The sequence below is a fragment of the Haliotis rubra genome, unplaced genomic scaffold (genome assembly GCF_003918875.1).
Source record: "Haliotis rubra isolate DU_JTF1 unplaced genomic scaffold, ASM391887v1 Scf909, whole genome shotgun sequence".
Taxonomy (NCBI): domain Eukaryota; kingdom Metazoa; phylum Mollusca; class Gastropoda; order Lepetellida; family Haliotidae; genus Haliotis; species Haliotis rubra.
The window spans coordinates 309,183-326,854 of NW_025767645.1; the positions used below are offsets into that span (position 1 = coordinate 309,183).

At 43.3% G+C, this 17,672-nt stretch overlaps 1 protein-coding gene across 2 annotated transcripts; it reads right to left on the reverse strand.

The window, feature by feature from the left end:
• Window positions 1-762: 762 nt before the first annotated feature.
• On the reverse strand, window positions 763-13,993 carry LOC124264090 (poly [ADP-ribose] polymerase tankyrase-1-like). 2 transcript variants are annotated; one of them, XM_046698813.1, is made up of 4 exons: window positions 13,419-13,990; window positions 3,756-3,827; window positions 3,205-3,276; window positions 763-1,305 (listed from the first exon to the last, which is right to left on the reverse strand). In XM_046698813.1, the coding sequence occupies exons 1-4, from the start codon at window positions 13,954-13,956 to the stop codon at window positions 902-904; spliced, it is 1,086 nt and encodes a 361-aa protein (XP_046554769.1). In that variant the 5' UTR covers window positions 13,957-13,990; the 3' UTR covers window positions 763-901. The 2 variants fall into 2 exon arrangements, with proteins under 2 accessions (XP_046554769.1, XP_046554770.1); XM_046698814.1 differs by lacking the exon at window positions 3,205-3,276 and having other exon boundaries at window positions 13,419-13,993.
• Between the last annotated feature and the right edge of the window lie 3,679 nt (window positions 13,994-17,672).

Genomic DNA, 17,672 nt, shown 5'->3' on the forward strand with positions numbered 1-17,672 from the left:
CGATATTTACCTTTACAACATACAGTAAACGATGCCGCGAATGGCGAACTCTTCATGTGTCCAAAAATGGCGAGATTTACCATGTACATAATTCTTACCGGTCATTTCAGCAATTGTACTTTACCTAAACAACAATATATTTTAGATCAGGAAACAGAGCAGTGGGGGAGGTGTTTGTCATTCTGGCATCCAGGGTTAACAAATATGAGATGTTTTGGGTGATGATTGTCATGTGTTTGATTTTGTATATTGTGTGTTTTGTCACTACAGAAAGGGTACATTTCCCTGTGGCACCAAAAGGGTTAAATCTCAGTAGTAATCAGCTACAGATGTCCATCCTTCCCTTGTTAAACGATACCCAACACATGGTATTTGACAAATACTGTTTGTGCTGTATGGCACGATGCCAGCATTGCGCCGCGCTCTGTCCTATCTGGCCGAGAAGACGGCCGGCACCTCAGTGTATACCTGTGACGTCACCAGCAGTGTGACGTCACTGTCACTGTACAAATGGCGCCATATCAGCTGGGGTGAACCTCTCCTCAGTCTGAGGTCACAGAGTGCAGCGACATGTAAACAAACAGTTTGTTGTTGTCGGTTTCACAATTCGCGATATTCTCAGAACAAAATTAACACAGAATTATGTTAAGACGGGCGACGTTTACGTACAATCACTCACCGTTCATGTTTACACTCACCTCACAATTTTCTTACCTGATCACGCGAGGTTCCACACACAACAAATGACAAAATGTCTGAAAATACTTTCAACAAGTTTTATTTATATTCACAAAGTAAAAGGAAATCACGTGAATCGTGACACAAGACAACGTGGACGGCACACACCTCGTCAGTGTCAGTAACGACATGTGCACCGTCACTGTCCACACCAACACCGACTTCAGTGTCCACCACGTGACACGAGGAACTCCACCACTCGCTGATGTCCCTCGCTTCTCGCCCTGTAGACCGCTGTCTGCCCGTAGATGTTCCTGGCGTTGATGTCCACCACGTTCAGTGACAGGATCAGCTTCACCGTCTCCAGGTGTCCACCACTACAGGCCCAGTGAAGGACGTTCCAACCGTCCCTGTCCACCAGCGACACATCAGCCCCTCTACCCACCAGGAACTCCACCACATCTCTGTGTCCCCTCCCTGCTGCCGCCATCACCGGTGTCTGGATCCACGATCCTCCTCTTGTGTTGATGTCCACGTGACCCGCTGCCAGGATCCGCTTCACGGTCTCCAGGTCACCGTCCTCGCTGGCGGAGTAGAGGCGGCGGCCTGCTGCTGGTGATGGAGTCGCTGCAACACAAAGTAAACTGTGTACATCAGACATCTGTGTCACACATCTACAATGTCTTCATCATGTGATACGTGACTCGGACATTGCTACATCATTTAAACAATTCCATCATGGCTGACAACAATACAACATGGCGGGAATGTCAACTTGTGGTTTCTGGAATTATGGATGGTGTGTTTAATACAGAACTTTCTGTTAGAACCAGAATTTGTAGCGGCCTACCTTTAGAATACAGCACCACAAACTTTAAAAATACGTCATAATACCCTTTTACGTAATGTAATGTGATTTTGTTCGAAAGCACGTTCTCGAATCAATATAATGCCCTATGATGCCTGCATGGCAACACGGTTGTCTGGCGCAGCGAGTGCGTATAAGCTCCGCTCACTGGTGTTTCATCTCTACGAGCTATGTCATTGCATAAGCCCAACGATGTTGAGAGTTTCCAGTAGTTGTCTACCGGCGGATGCGCAATATTTTGCAAGCACCAGTTTGAAATATTTTTCTTTTTTCACTAATACGCTCATATTTATTTGTATTACGGGCTGCTGAGGTGTTATGTTTTGTGTATTTTGTATTTTTTATTTTCTTAAATTTACATATATATTTTGGGCATTCAGTAATTTGCACCATTACATAGGAAAGTGTTTTATTGGTATTTTATTTTTCGAAGCGGTAATAATGCATTACACTAGACACGTCAGTCATGTTTGTGCCGGTTCGGTCAATGCATTCTATTTATTAGGATTAATTCAAGGGATTGGGGTTAGGGTTAGGGCTGGGGCTAGGATTAGAGTTAGAGCTTAGGGCTTAGGGTTTAGGGGTTAGGGGTTAGGGTTAGGGTTGGGGTTGGGGACCTAATGCAATATAGTAGGTACATGTCCGGTGGTTCGGTAAATGCATTTTATTTATTAGGATAATTTTAAGGGGTTAGGGTTAGGGCTGAGGGTTTAGGGTTTAGGGTTAGGGTTAGGGACCAAATCCAATATAGTAGGTACATGGCCGGTGTAATACGTGAGTACACGTACCATTTGTTGTTTTTCCTTTTTGCATTTTAATACTTTTTTTTCACACAAAATCGGGAAACCAGAAACGTCGAAAGTACAATATTAAATGGGTTAATGTAGAAAATTTGGGCTAATGGAAATTGGCCTGGAATTTGCACTGAAGCCTCTTTCACACACAACATAAATTTTGTATCCTAAATTAATGATTCGAAGGCTAACTCACCCTCGTGCCGTCACTACACATGCTCATGTCTCCCTCGTTCCTTAGTGCGATCCACATTATCCTTACAGTGTTCCCTACATCACTTTTCTGTCACAAAATCACCGATTTATATAAAAGCGCGCAATTCATGCATGCACCGTGAAATCTACGTCTGACACCTGACGTCAACAACCCTTTTCAGCATGAGGCATATCGGCTCATTCCACGCCACACGTTAATTTGTAGATTACGGAATGGGACGAGTGTGCCAAATGGCATCGGATCCATTCGGCAATTGTCCGAAGAATAAAATCACGTGACACCAAGTCTACCCGTAGCATTCGTAATTGTCCGTGACCTATTCGACTCTTTCCGTTCATTTCCGTGACGTCACAGGAATGACTCGATAAATTTGCACTTTGTGCAACAATGTGGACGTAGCTCAGTCGGTTAGCTGTCGAGCTAACAATCCGAAGGTCGCGGGTTCGCGTCCGACGGGTTCTCACAAACTGGTTGCTTGTCTTAATGACATGTGACCTACGGCAGAGATCGTCCTCACGAGAAGTTGTGGTGCTGTATTCTAAAGGTGCTCCTGTTGAACTTTACAAGTTGATAATGTCAGTACAAATGTTGTTTGGTATTTATTAGGGGAATAAGATATAAGGGTGCCTGCTGGGTTTCTCACCTACCGTGTGGATCAGAGTCGTGTGTGGTCACTGGCGTTGGTGGAACCGTGGTGCTCGGGCTCGGGTCAGTCGAGGCTGAAACAGGGAATATGTTGTTCACAAAACTATATATAACACACAAGCATTATAACTACTGGCCTCTGCAGGGATTGGGATAGATAACTTTGACAAAGGGCCATTTTCTGGATTATTAGTCATTTTCTGAATCCAATCCCTGGCTCTGTTTTTGCCTTTCCACATATGTTGTGCCTTCCAATATTATGTGCTATTAAATTCTAAATGCATGTGTTATGGAAGAAGTATCAAAAATATATTGTTCAATTTGAATGAGATAACTATTCATCGAGACCGCGTGTCTATGCAGGAAAAAAGTAAAACTTCTCATATTTAGTTTTTACAGTTTGAAATCCTGTGATTGACAACATGAACGTCGATCGATATAATAGGTTAGACTAAACCCTTAAGTCAGAATCTCCACGGGTATATACATTAGCGTGATAAATGTAGGGAAAATTAAGGACTGAGCTTCCTGCCTGCTGGCTTTTCTAACCAACCGTGTGGATCAGGGTCTTGTGTCGTCACTGGCGCTAGAGAAGCCGTGTTGCTCGGTCTCGGGTCAGTGGAGGCTGAAACAGGGAATATTTTAGTCAGAAAACTATACATAGCACATAAGCATTATAACTACTGGTCTCAGTTTTCTCTTCCCACAAATGTTTTGCCTTTCAATAGTATGTATGAATAAATTCAAAATACATCGGTTATAGCAGAGGTATTAAATATTAATATGTGGTTTGATTTGATTGAGATACCTGTTCATAAAAGACCGCGTGTCTCTGCAGGAAAAAAAAGAAACACTTCCTAAATTTATTTTACAGTTTGAATCTGAAAATGTAATAAGCTGTACGCTGACTGTGTGTTAACAGCTGAAATGCTCCTCTTTGTTGAAATGTTGTAACTGAATAGATTGTTTTTTTATTTTGTTTTTAAATATAAACATTAACGGTGAAACTAAAGAATCTGTTCGCCCCCAGGGTTGGTGCTAGGTTAGGGGCGAGTATATTCTACGGGGACTTCTTATATAAACATACATCATTATTCACATTATTACACTGAAAGTAAAAGTAGATAAAGAAACAAAAACATCTGCACTTATACCTACTCATAATTCCTCTTTATGGAATCACCACCTGCTTAGTCTGACTTCATTGATCGTGACTGGAATTCACAATGCCTTTCCATTATGTCCCCACCCCACCCTTCCTGTTTAGTGTACATGGTATTTTAGGCAATATTCCGTAAATTCTAATGTGAAGCAGATTAAAACTTCAGTGTTTATCACGCAATGTGTAGGGAAGCATGGCAACTTTCCTCGGTGTTTGTGCAACACAGTTGTAATTTGTGTCAGGAAAACTCTGTGAAGCATTCACAAAATGTCAGCATATCGAGCTATGCCGGCAGTGCAATTCTCAAACAATTGTTAACTGAGGCGGACACTGTAGCTGACACAACCGTACTTGTTGTTGGAAGCAGCGTGCTTTGATATACAACCACGTGGCAGTGTGAGGTGGTAAAGATCGAAATGTCGGCTGTCCGAGTGATTAACACCTTTAGAATACAGCACCACAACTTTTCGTGAGGACGATCGCTGCCGTAGGTCACGTGTCACGTGCTTGTTAAGACAAGCAACCAGTTTGTGAGAACCCGTCGGACGCGAACCCGCGACCTTCGGATTGTTAGCTCGACAGCTAACCGACTGAGCTACGTCCACACTGTTGCACAATGTGCAAATTTATCGAGTCATTCCTGTGACGTCACGGAAATGAACGGAAAGAGTCGACTAGGTCACGGACAATTACGAATGCTACGGGTAGGCTTGGTGTCATGTGATTTTATTCTACGGACAGTTGCCGAATGGATCTGATGCCATTTGGCACACTCGTCCCATTCCGTAATCTACAAATTAACGTGTGGCGTGGAATGAGCCGATATGCCTCAAACGGAAAAGGGTTGTTGACGTCAGATGTCAGACGTAGATTTCACGGTGCATGCATGAATGACGCGCTTTCATATAAATCGGTGATTTTGTGACAGAAAAGTGATGTAGGGAACACTGTAAGGATAATGTGGATCGCAATAAGGAACGAGGGAGACATGAGCATGTGTAGTGACGGCACGAGGGTGAGTTAGCCTTCGAATCATTAATTTAGGATACAAAATTTATGTTGTGTGTGAAAGAGGCTTCAGTGCAAATTCCAGGCCAATTTCCATTAGCCCAAAATTTCTACATTAACCCATTTCATAATGTACTTTCGACGTTTTTGGTTTTCCGTTTTTGTGTGAAAAAGAAGTATTAAAATGCAAAAAAGAAAAACAACAAATGGTACTCACGTATTACACCGGACATGTACCTACTATACTGGATTAGGTCCCTAACCCTAACCCTAAACCCAAACCCTAAACCCTCAGCCCTAACCCTAACCCAAACCCCTTGAAATAATCCTAATAAATAGAATGCATTGACCGAACCACCGGACATGTACCTTCTATATTGCATTTGGTCCCCGACCCCAACCCTAACCCTAACCCTAACCCTAACCCTAGCCCTAGCCCTAGCCTAGCCCTAACCCTAATGCCTTGAATTAATCCTAATAAATAGAATGCATTGACAGAACCGGCACAAACACGACTGACGTGTCTAGTGTAATGCATTATTACCGCTTCGAAATAAAAAATACGGCCTACCTTCAGAATACAGCACCACAAACTTTATAAATACATCATAATACCCTTTTACGTTATGTAATGTGATTTTGTTCGAAAGCACGTTCTCGAAACAATACCCTATGACGCCTGCATGGCAACACGGTTGTCTGGCTCAGCGAGTGCGTATAAGCTCCGCTCACTGGTGTTTCATCTCTACGAGCTATGTCATTGCATAAGCCCAACGATGTTGAGAGTTTCCAGTAGTTGTCTACCGGCGGATGCGCAATATTTTGCAGGCACCAGTTTGAAATATTTTTCTTTTTTCACTAATACGCTCATATTTATTTGTATTACGGGCTGCTGAGGTGTTATGTTTTGTGTATTTTGTATTTTGTATTTTTTAAAATTTACATATATATTTTTTGCATTCGGTAATTTGCACCATTACATAGGAAAGTGTTTTATTAGTATTTTATTTTTCGAAGCGGTAATAATGCATTACACTAGACACGTCAGTCGTGTTTGTGCCGGTTCGGTCAATGCATTCTATTTATTAGGATTAATTCAAGGGATTGGGGTTAGGGTTAGGGCTGGGGCTAGGATTAGAGTTAGAGCTTAGGGTTTAGGGCTTAGGGTTTAGGGTTTAGGGTTGGGGTTGGGGACCTAATGCAATATAGTAGGTACATGTCCGGTGGTTCGGTAAATGCATTTTATTTATTAGGATAATTTTAAGGGGTTAGGGTTAGGGCTGAGGGTTTAGGGTTTAGGGTAAGGGACCTAATCCAATATAGTAGGTACATGTCCGGGCTAATAGAAATTGGCCTGGAATTTGCACTCAAGCCTATTTCACACGCAACATAAATTTTGTTCAGTAATGATTCGAAGGCTAACTCACCCTCGTGCCGTCACTACACATGCTCATGTCTCCCTCGTTCCTTAGTGCGATCCACATTATCCTTACAGTGTTCCCTACATCACTTTTCTGTCACAAAATCACCGATTTATATGAAAGCGCGCAATTCATGCATGCACCGTGAAATCTACGTCTGACACCTGACGTCAACAACCCTTTTCAGTTTGAGGCATATCGGCTCATTCCACGCCTCACGTTATTTTGTAGATTACGGAATGGGACGAGTGTGCCAAATGGCATCGGACCCATTCGGCAATTGTCCGAAGAATAAAATCACGAGACCACAAAGTCTTCCCGTAGCATTCGTAATTGTCCGTGACCTATTCGACTCTTTCCGTTCATTTCCGTGACGTCACAGTAATGACTCGATAAATTTGCACTTTGCGCAACATTGTGGACGTAGCTCAGTCGGTTAGCTGTCGAGCTAACAATCCGAAGGTCGCGGGTTCGCGTCCGACGGGTTCTCACAAACTGGTTGCTTGTCTTAATGACATGTGACCTACGGCAGAGATCGTCCTCACGAGAAGTTGTGGTGCTGTATTCACAAATACACAACACTTAACACCCAAGCAGCCCGTAATACAAATAAATATGAGCGTATTAGTGAAAAAAGAAAAATATTTCAAACTGGTGCTTGCAAAATATTGCGCATCCGCCGGTATACAACTACTGGAAACTCTCAACATCGTTGGCTTTATGCAATGACATAGCTCGTAGAGATGAAACACCAGTGAGCGGAGCTTATACGCACTCGCTGAGCCAGACAACCGTGTTGCCATGCAGGTGTCATAGGGCATTGATTCGAGAACGTGCTTTCGAACAAAATCACATTACATTACGTAAAAGGGTATTATGACGTATTTTTAAAGTTTGTGGTGCTGTATTCTAAAGGTAGGCCTCTCCGTCTGTTTCAATATTAGAAATAACGAGAAAAAAGCATAGTTGCCTTTCCATGATCTACATTCTACTGCATTTTTTAAAAGTGTTGCAGAAATACATGTGTTCCACATAAAGGTTTCAGTGTTAAAAGAGCTAAGCTACAGGCCTTCAATGAAAACATTCAGCTGATACTGTCGGTCGTGTGCTATGAAGGGGGAATGTATACTCATGGGACATAAGTATTCGTCAGTCGGCAAAATTCTCATAGACTTGCATGTTATTTAGTGTAACTGTAATAATTTTCATGAATTCGGTTTTCGTTATTTGGTTGTCAAATTTTGCAGGTTGTTAGGAAATCATCTTGGTCACAGATACATAATTTCCATGTAATGTTCCTTCAAGTATTTTCCGCATTGTAGTTACATGAGCAACATATATATACAACCTTGTGTATTCTTTCCCCACAGACTGCCATGTTAAAAATTGTCTTAACCATGTGACACGCATCAATCAAAGTGCAGTCATTCTTGAAATACTGAATGGAAAATGGAACGGAAATTATGTCTCTGCAGCTGAGATGATTCATGACACGTGTAAAATATGAACAAGATCAAACGACAAATAAATTCAAGATGATGTTTCTAGCAACGCCAAGTTAACAGCACGCGAGTTTACTATTGGTTAGGGTTAGGGTTAGGGTAAGGTTTAGGGTTAGGGTTAGGGTAAGGGTTAGGATAAGGTTTAGGGTAAGTGTTAGGGTAAGGTTTAGGGTAAGGTTTAGGGTTAGGGTGACGTGACACTAAACAACATGGCTGGAGAGAGAGAGAGCACCAAGTTAACAGCACGCGAGTTTACTATTGGTTAGGGTTAGGGTTAGGTAAGGTTTAGGGTTAGGGTTAGGGTAAGGGTTAGGATAAGGTTTAGGGTAAGTGTTAGGGTAAGGGTAAGGTTTAGGGTTAGGGTTAGGGTAAGGGTTAGGGTAAGATTTAGGGTTAGGGTGACGTGACACTAAACAATATGGCTGGTAGGTATCCGGTATTCTGTAAGTGTACCCAATTAAGTCTATAGAAATTATGCACAATGACGAATACTTATGTCCAATGACTGTATTTCAATGCAATGCAGTTATTCATTGACGCAGAACACAAGATATAGACCCGGGCCAGTTATATTCGGACACTTGACGTAACTTCCATAGACTTGTAAACATGTTAATTTAATGTAGCATAAAGAATTTTCATGAATTTAATTTTCGTATGATCCAAGTCAAATTTTGAACATTTGTGAGGAATCATCGTACCTACTATCACATAATATCTGTTTAATTTTCCATTGCTTATTTATCGAATGACAACAATTTAATCAACACGTGTACAGTGCCGTGATTTCCTTTAACATGGCGGCCTATGGGATTGTGCATTGTGGAACTATAAGTAAGTTGATAAATGTGATGTCATTAGTTACATAGTGGTCAGGAGAATTGAACTGAAATTATGAGCGCACAGCAGAGATGATTTCAAATTTTTCTGTCAAATTTGAGAAAAATCTATTCTGAACTCACCTCATGAAAATTATTTATGCTACACTGAAATATCATGTAAGTCTATGGAAATGACGTCAAGTGTCCGAATATACACATGAAACACATCCGTTGCTTGACTGGAGGGATTTAGATAATCTCATAAAATCTTCCGTGACTGTTGTAAATCTTATCAGTTCAAAGGATGAAACTTAAAAACTCCTGTAACCTTCATACTTCTTTACAGCAGTTTTACAATATAGATTTACACTATTTCGTCTAATTTCCTAAATCAGTTTAAAAGTAGAAACTGAGAACTTACCCACCAATAACGTACGAGCCACACATCTCACTGCTAGTTATAAAATGCCTTCACTGGCGACACCACGGCCGCAAAGGTGCCAGCTATGACGTCATTGTGACGTTTCAGGTTAGGAGCATGGCAACGTTTGGCGCTCGACTGCTTGTACTCGGTGCCGTTCCACTAACCGATCTTATAGGAGATCAATCTTAGCAAGTTACACCAATTTTACAATCCACTTAGCTAAAAGTTACATACACCCGTGCCACTAACCGATCTTACGATCCGATACAAGCTTAGATCGAGACTCTTTCGTGCGAGAGATAGAGAAATGCGAGGAAGTAGTTTTGGAACCACGTGTAAACGTGGAGAAAAAACCTCGAGGAAAATATTAGGGTAGTGAGCACCTTGGTTTCAGGGGCAAGTGCGGCTGAACGCCTCTACCTAGACTAACAACTAGTCTCTGAAATGAACATATTTTACTGAAAAATGTTCATAGTAAAACATACATGAAATATAATGAAAAGGAGCCCTGAGACTTTCTTCATTTTCAGACCTGAAGCTGAGGAAATCTAGACTTGCCACATTTTCTAGACTTGCGTTGGCTTTCTTGGATATATTTGCTTCACAGTCTGTACGACAAACTAGCCTCTACCTCGCCACAAGCACACCATCTGATAACGTATCAAGAATGTAGTCTAGTCAGTAGTCTTGAAAAACACGCTGCCTGCCTTAAAATTTAGAATCCCCTACCAAATAAGCGCATGTGAAATCAAACATATTTGTATCTTTTTGTTTCAGAACATTGTTCACTTCACGACCCGTCCCTATTCTTAACCATGACGTTGTAATATTGTTGTACAAATGTACTACACCGACACCCTCGGCTGTGTTCCTATGACGACAGTGGTCCGACTGGCCTGACATTTGTAAGGCTTCAGTGCAGTGCTTGTTTACATCACAGAATTAACAAATTCATTTCATGGTTAGTAAAGAATTAGGGGACGCTCACGGTGAAATGCTCGCTCTTCTTCTTCTTTATATAGACTATGAAAGCCACCACTTTGGTTTCTCTATGATTGATTTTAGCGATCCTAAGTTGGTCCTGAGATTGGGTAAGATTGGTTAGTGGAACGGTAAGCTGATCGTAACGTCACACTAAGATTGGGATTTTAGGGTTTACGATTGGCGTAGGGCTAAGATCGGTTAGTGGAACGGCACCCTGATCAACAACTCAGTTTGGAAATATTTCTATCCAACCGAAGTTTGGCCTCCGCTTTTATCAGATGAAAGTAACATATTACAACACACTTCGTGTTAACTGTGCCATGACATGGACACGAATTGTATAAGCATATCGGGTACTTCCCTAATTCACTGACTGTTTGTATTCAAACTTCTAATATTTATTTACAAAAATATAAATAAATGTCCATTTCAATGCATATGTGGATATCATAAGGTTCCAGAGGCTTAGATGTAAATAGCTGCGATCATTCTGTCAAACAAGACCATTGTCGTACTTACACTGAGTTTAGACACTAAAAATAGCCTTGAAAGACAATGTGTGGTCTTCTGAGTTTATTTTAAGTGTAGACTGCATGTATTCCTCAACTCAGTCCACGTGTGAAATACATACCGAGATATTTATGTTAATATACAGTATCCATAACACGTCCGCCTATTCAGAATACAATGTACCATGGTTTTAGTCAGTTCCCTGTAAATTTCACGAAATGATTTTTGAGTCTGGGGTTGTACATGGGTATATAATAAGATGAGATATGTAACGCTTGCCCCACATATACAACCTCATTACTGGATTTGTACATAGGGCGAGGGGGGACAGCGGGAAGTGTGGCTATTTCATTGTAATGATGAGCCAGCCTGATGAACCGAGTTCGAGTCCTGGGTGGTGGTGGGTCAGTGTTGGGGCAGTTCGAGCTGCATAAGAGGGGCGGGGTCCTGGATCTTACTGGAACACTGTAAGGCTAAACCGACAAAGACGACGGCACATGTTTATGATTGTAACTCATATCCAGTGTGTTTCAGTGTGCTGTCTCAGTTATTCACTGATCTTAACTGTCTTGTTTGACTGATTTAGTTCTCTACGTTACGATGTGCTAACAAAATGTTGATAAGGGGCACAAGAAGCGACAAATGTCCTGTGAACCCAGTGTTAACATGACCAGTAAACATTACGTTGACATGTACCGTGAACCCTATGTTAACATGGCCAATAAACAATACGTTGACATGTACCGTGAAGTCTTTGTTAACACGGCCAATAAACAATACGCTGCCATGTACCGTGAACCCTATGTTAACATGGCCAATAAACAATACGTTGACATGTACCGTGAAGTCTTTGTTAACACGGCCAATAAACAATACGTTGACATGTACCGTGAAGTCTTTGTTAACACGGCCAATAAACAATACGCTGCCATGTACCGTGAACCCTATGTTAACATGGCCAATAAACAATACGTTGACATGTACCGTGAAGTCTTTGTTAACACGGCCAATAAACAATACGCTGCCATGTACTGTGAACCCTATGTTAACACGGCCAATAAACAATACGTTGCCATGTACCGTGAACCCTATGTTAACATGGCCAATAAACAATACGTTGACATGTACCGTGAAGTCTTTGTTAACACGGCCAATAAACAATACGCTGCCATGTACCGTGAACCCTATGTTAACACGGCCAATAAACAATACGCTGACATGTACCGTGAACCCTATGTTAACATGGCCAATAAACAATACGTTGACATGTACCCTGAAGTCTATGTTAACATGACTAGTAAACATTACGCTGCCATGTACCGTGAACCCTATGTTAACATGGCCAATAAACAATACGTTGACATGTACCGTGAAGTCTTTGTTAACACGGCCAATAAACAATACGCTGACATGTACCGTGAAGTCTATGTTAACATGGCCAATAAACAATACGCTGACATGTCCCGTGAACCCTATGTTAACATGGCCAATAAACAATACGCTGACATGTCCCGTGAACCCTATGTTAACATGGCCAATAAACAATACGCTGACATGTCCCTTGAACCCAATGTTAACATGGCCAATAAACAATACGCTGACATGTCCCGTGAACCCAATGTTAACATGGCCAATAAACAATACGCTGACATGTCCCTTGAACCCAATGTTAACATGGCCAATAAACAATACGCTGACATGTACCGTGAACCCTATGTGAACATGGCCAATAAACAATACGCTGACATGTACCGTGAAGTCTATGTTAACATGGCCAATAAACAATACGCTGACATGTCCCTTGAACCCAATGTTAACATGGCCAATAAACAATACGCTGACATGTACCGTGAACCCTATGTGAACATGGCCAATAAACAATACGCTGACATGTACCGTGAAGTCTATGTTAACATGGCCAATAAACAATACGCTGACATGACCGTGAACCCTATGTAAACATGGCCAATAAACAATACGCTGACATGTACCGTGAAGTCTATGTTAACATGGCCAATAAACAATACGCTGACATGACCGTTAACCCCATGTTACCATGGCCACTAAGCAATACGTTAATATGTCCTCTGAACGCTAAATGATGTTGACAATAAACAATAAGTTATCTTGTTCACTAGTTTACAAACAGCTTTTGAAACAAAAATGATTATTTGGACCAGAACGTTTTCACAATAAAAACGCTGAACATGCACGTGCAACATATTGTTTCAAAAGCAGAAGACAGATACTGAATGTGCATGCAGTATGACTGTAAAACATTGGCTTAATTTAAACGAAATAATGTTGTTATTCTCATATCTTCCGGTTGGAATATCAAGATATAGTGTTAATTAAGCTGTATTAATATCTGACGAAAGACTCACCTGCTGTCGTTAAGGGACACGTCGTGGTCCTGGCATCACGCAGGTCAGCTACAGTGTGATTGAGCTGAATCTGTAATTTACGGATGTGTTTGGTCAATCTGCGATGTTGTTTTCGAAGACTCTTTCTGTAAGTGTCTCTATCCCGTTCAACACGTCTCAGTTGTTCTGCCAAGGTTTTGAGTTGTGTCTTTGTGTATTGTACATTTGCCTTAACGCTTTGAACTTCCCTGAGAACATGTCCGGTAATAATGTTGCCAATGTAGTCTTCGTTCATGATGTCGGTTATAGCTTGTTTGACGAGAGGCTTTATCAAGAGAGGGAGGAATCTTTCAGTCAGTTCTTCTTTCAGTGATGACTCCAACGCTTCAAACTTGTTGATCAGGTTAGTGTCAGTATTAACAGCATCCTGCTTCCACAAATTGATCTCTCGTTCCACCAGACGCACCCGTGCAGCCAAGGCTGCCAAACTGGCATCAGCATGGATGGCTTTCACACCACACAACAGCAGACTGAAGAATATAATTGTTGATACCTCCATCGCGCAGCTAGGAAGACGACTGCCTCGCCGTCGGGTACACGGTTTTAATATAACCCGACACCAGCAAAATGCCAGCTCGGGGAAACACATTCTCCACCAGTGGTGTGCGTACACGTGGCATCAATAACTGACATGGCGATACCATGGCGATATCATCCCACCATTGATCTGTGTATTGCCACCATACACGTAAGACCAATTGTATTAGCAAAATTAGCAAATGGCACCGTGACTGTTGCAATTATGTTTCGAGATAGTATTAACCTGTGGCCCTGTCTTGGACAACTTGAGACGCAGCTCGACCAGTCATTGTGAAACCACCCATGCCATTATGGACCCACCCTAAATACGATCGTGCTGTACGACGCTAACCTGTGTACAGCGCTCGGCAGGACGTCTCCAGACTTGAGTCCCCCGGTCATGGAAGTCGAGGCGAACCTTATTTCTTCAGAAAACGAGTAAATAAACCCAATGTTGTCGTTCCCCATAACACGCACAAGTTTTATGAGACCTACTGTGTAGTGTGTGGAAAATGTAAGATTAGAAACATCCTCTTTGGACTGTGTGAGACTGTGAACTATTAGAGTTGTGTGAGACCCTCTGTGTAGTGTGTGGGTTGTGTGAGACCTACTGTGTACTGTGTGGGTTGTGTGACACCGTGTACTGTGTTGGTTCTGTGAAACCTACTGTGTACTTTGTGGTTTGTGTGAGACCCACTGTGTACTGTGTGGGTGGTGTGACATCCACTGTGTGTTATGTGAGTTCTGTGAGACTGTGTACTGTATAGGGCACGTGAGACCCACTGTGTACTGTGTGGTTTGTGTGACACTGTGTAACTTTGTGGGTTCTGTGACACTGTGTACTGTGTGGGTGGTGTGAGACCTACTGTGTAGTGTGTGGGTTGTGTGAGACCTACTGTGTACTGTGTGGGTCTGTGACACCGTGTACTGTGTTGGTTCTGTGAAACTTACTGTGTACTTTGTGGTTTGTGTGAGACCCACTGTGTACTGTGTGGGTGGTGTGACATCCACTGTGGACTATGTAGGTTAAGTGACACTGTGTACTGTGTGGGTGGTGTGACACTGTGTGTTATGTGGGTTGTGTGAGACTGTGTACTGTATAGGGTACGTGAGACCCACTGTGTACTGTGTGGTTTGTGTGACACTGTGTAACTTTGTGGGTTCTGTGACACTGTGTACTGTGTGGGTGGTGTGAGACTGTGTACTGTGTTGGATATGTGAGACTGTACTGCGTAGGTGGTGTGAGACTGTGTACTGTATGGGGTACGTGAGACCCACTGTGTACTGTGTGGGTGGTGTGAGACTGTGTACTGTATGGGGTACGTGAGACCCACTGTGTACTGTGTGGGTGGTGTGAGACTGTGTAGTGTATGGGGTACGTGAGACCCACTGTGTACTGTGTGGGTGGTGTGACACTGTGTACTGTGTGGGTGGTGTGACACTGTGTACTGTATGGGGCACGTGAGACCCACTGTGTACTGTGTGGGTGGTGTGACACTGTGTACTGTGTGGGTGGTGTGAGTCTGTGTACTGTATGGGGTACGTGAGACCCACTGTGTACTGTGTGGGTGGTGTGACACTGTGTACTGTGTGCGTGGTGTGAGTCTGTGTGCTGTATAGGGTACGTGAGACCCACTCTGTACTGTGTGGGTGGTGTGAGACTGTGTAGTGTATGGGGTACGTGAGACCCACTGTGTACTGTGTGGGTTGTGTGACACTGTGTACTGTATGGGGTACGTGAGACCCACTGTGTACTGTGTGGGTTGTGTGACACTGTGTACTGTCTGGGTGGTGTGACTCTTTGAACTGTATGGGGTACGTGAGATTCACTGTGTACCGTGTGGGTGGTGTGAGACTGTGTACTGTATGAGGTACGTGAGAGTTACTTTGTACTGTGTGGGTGGTGTGAGATTGTGTACTGTATGGGGTACGTGAGACTTACTTTGTACTGTGTGGGTGGTGTGAGACTGTGTACTGTATGGGGTACGTGACATTCACTGTGTACTGTGTGGGTGGTGTGAGACTGTGTAGTGTATGGGGTACGTGAGACTCACTGTGTACTGTGTGGGTGGTGTGAGACTGTGTACTGTATGGGGTACGTGAGACCCACTGTGTACTGTGTGGGTGGTGTGAGTATGTGTACTGTATGGGGTACGTGAGATTCACTGTGTACTGTGTGTGGGTGGTGTGAGACTGTGTACTGTAGAGGGTACGTGAGACTTACTTTGTACTGTGTGGGTGGTCTGAGACTGTGTACTGTATAGGGTACGTGAGACTTACTTTGTACTGTGTGGGTGGTGTGAGACTGTGTACTGTATGGGGTACGTGAGACCCACTGTGTACTGTGTGGGTGGTGTGAGACTGTGTACTGTATGGGGTACGTGAGACCCACTGTGTACTGTGTGGGTGGTGTGAGACTGTGTACTGTATGGGGTACGTGAGACCCACTGTGTACTGTGTGGGTGGTGTGAGACTGTGTACTGTATTGGGTACGTGAGACCCACTGTGTACTGTGTGGGTGGTGTGGGACTGTATACTGTATGGGGTACGTGAGATTCACTGTGTACTGTGTGGGTGGTGTGAGACTGTGTGGTGTATGGGGTACGTGAGACTTACTTTGTACTGTGTGGGTGGTGTGAAACTGTGTACTGTATGGGGTACATGAGATTCACTGTGTACTGTGTGCGTGGTGTGAGACTGTGTAATGTATGGGGTACGTGAGACCCACTGTGTACTGTGTGGGTGGTGTGAGACTGTGTACTGTATGGGGTACGTGAGACCCACTGTGTACTGTGTGGGTGGTGTGAGACTGTGTACTGTATGGGGTACGTGAGACCCACTGTGTACTGTGTGGGTGGTGTGAGACTGTGTACTGTATGGGGTGTGTGAGACCCACTGTGTACTGTGTGGGTGGTGTGAGACTGTGTACTGTATGGGTTACGTGAGACTTACTTTGTACTGTGTGGGTGGTGTGAGACTGTGTACTGTATGGGGTACGTGAGATTCACTTTGTACTGTGTGGGTGGTGTGAGACTGTGTACTGTATGGGGTACGTGAGACCCACTGTGTACTGTGTGGGTGGTGTGAGACTGTACTGTGTGGGGTACGTGAGACTTACTTTGTACTGTGTGGGTGGTGTGAGACTGTGTACTGGGTGGGGTACGTGAGACTTACATCGTACCGTGTGGGTTGTGTGAGACTGTGTACTGTATGGGGTACGTGAGATTCACTGAGTACTGTGTGCGTGGTGTGAGACTGTGTACTGTATGGGGTACGTGAGACCCACTGTGTACTGTGTGGGTTGTGTGACACTGTTTACTATGTGGGTGGTGTGAAACTGTGTACTGTATGGGGTACGTGAGAGTCACTGTGTACTGTGTGGGTGGTGTGAGACTGTACTGAATGGGGTACGTGAGACCCACTGTGTACTGTGTGGGTGGTGTGAGACTGTGTACTGTATGGGGTACGTGAGACCCACTGTGTACTCTGTGCGTGGTGTGAGACTGTGTACTGTATGGGGTACGTGAGATGCACTGTGTACTCTGTGTGTGGTGTGAGACTGTTTACTGTGTGGGGTACGTGAGACTTACATCGTACCGTGTGGGTAGTGTGAGACTGTGTACTGTATGGTGTACGTGAGATTCACTGAGTACTGTGTGCGTGGTGTGAGACTGTGTACTGTATGGGGTACGTGAG

Excerpts from the sequence above, each read along its gene's own strand:
- LOC124264090 (XM_046698813.1), bottom strand. The coding sequence starts at position 13,956 with ATGGAGGTATCAACAATTATATTCTTCAGTCTGCTGTTGTGTGGTGTG. Across the intron at positions 3,828-13,418 it reads GTGTCCCTTAACGACAGCAG|CCTCCACTGACCCGAGACCG; the intron begins GTGAGTCTTTCG and ends TCCCTGTTTCAG. Across the intron at positions 3,277-3,755 it reads ACAAGACCCTGATCCACACG|CCTCGACTGACCCGAGCCCG; the intron begins GTTGGTTAGAAA and ends TCCCTGTTTCAG.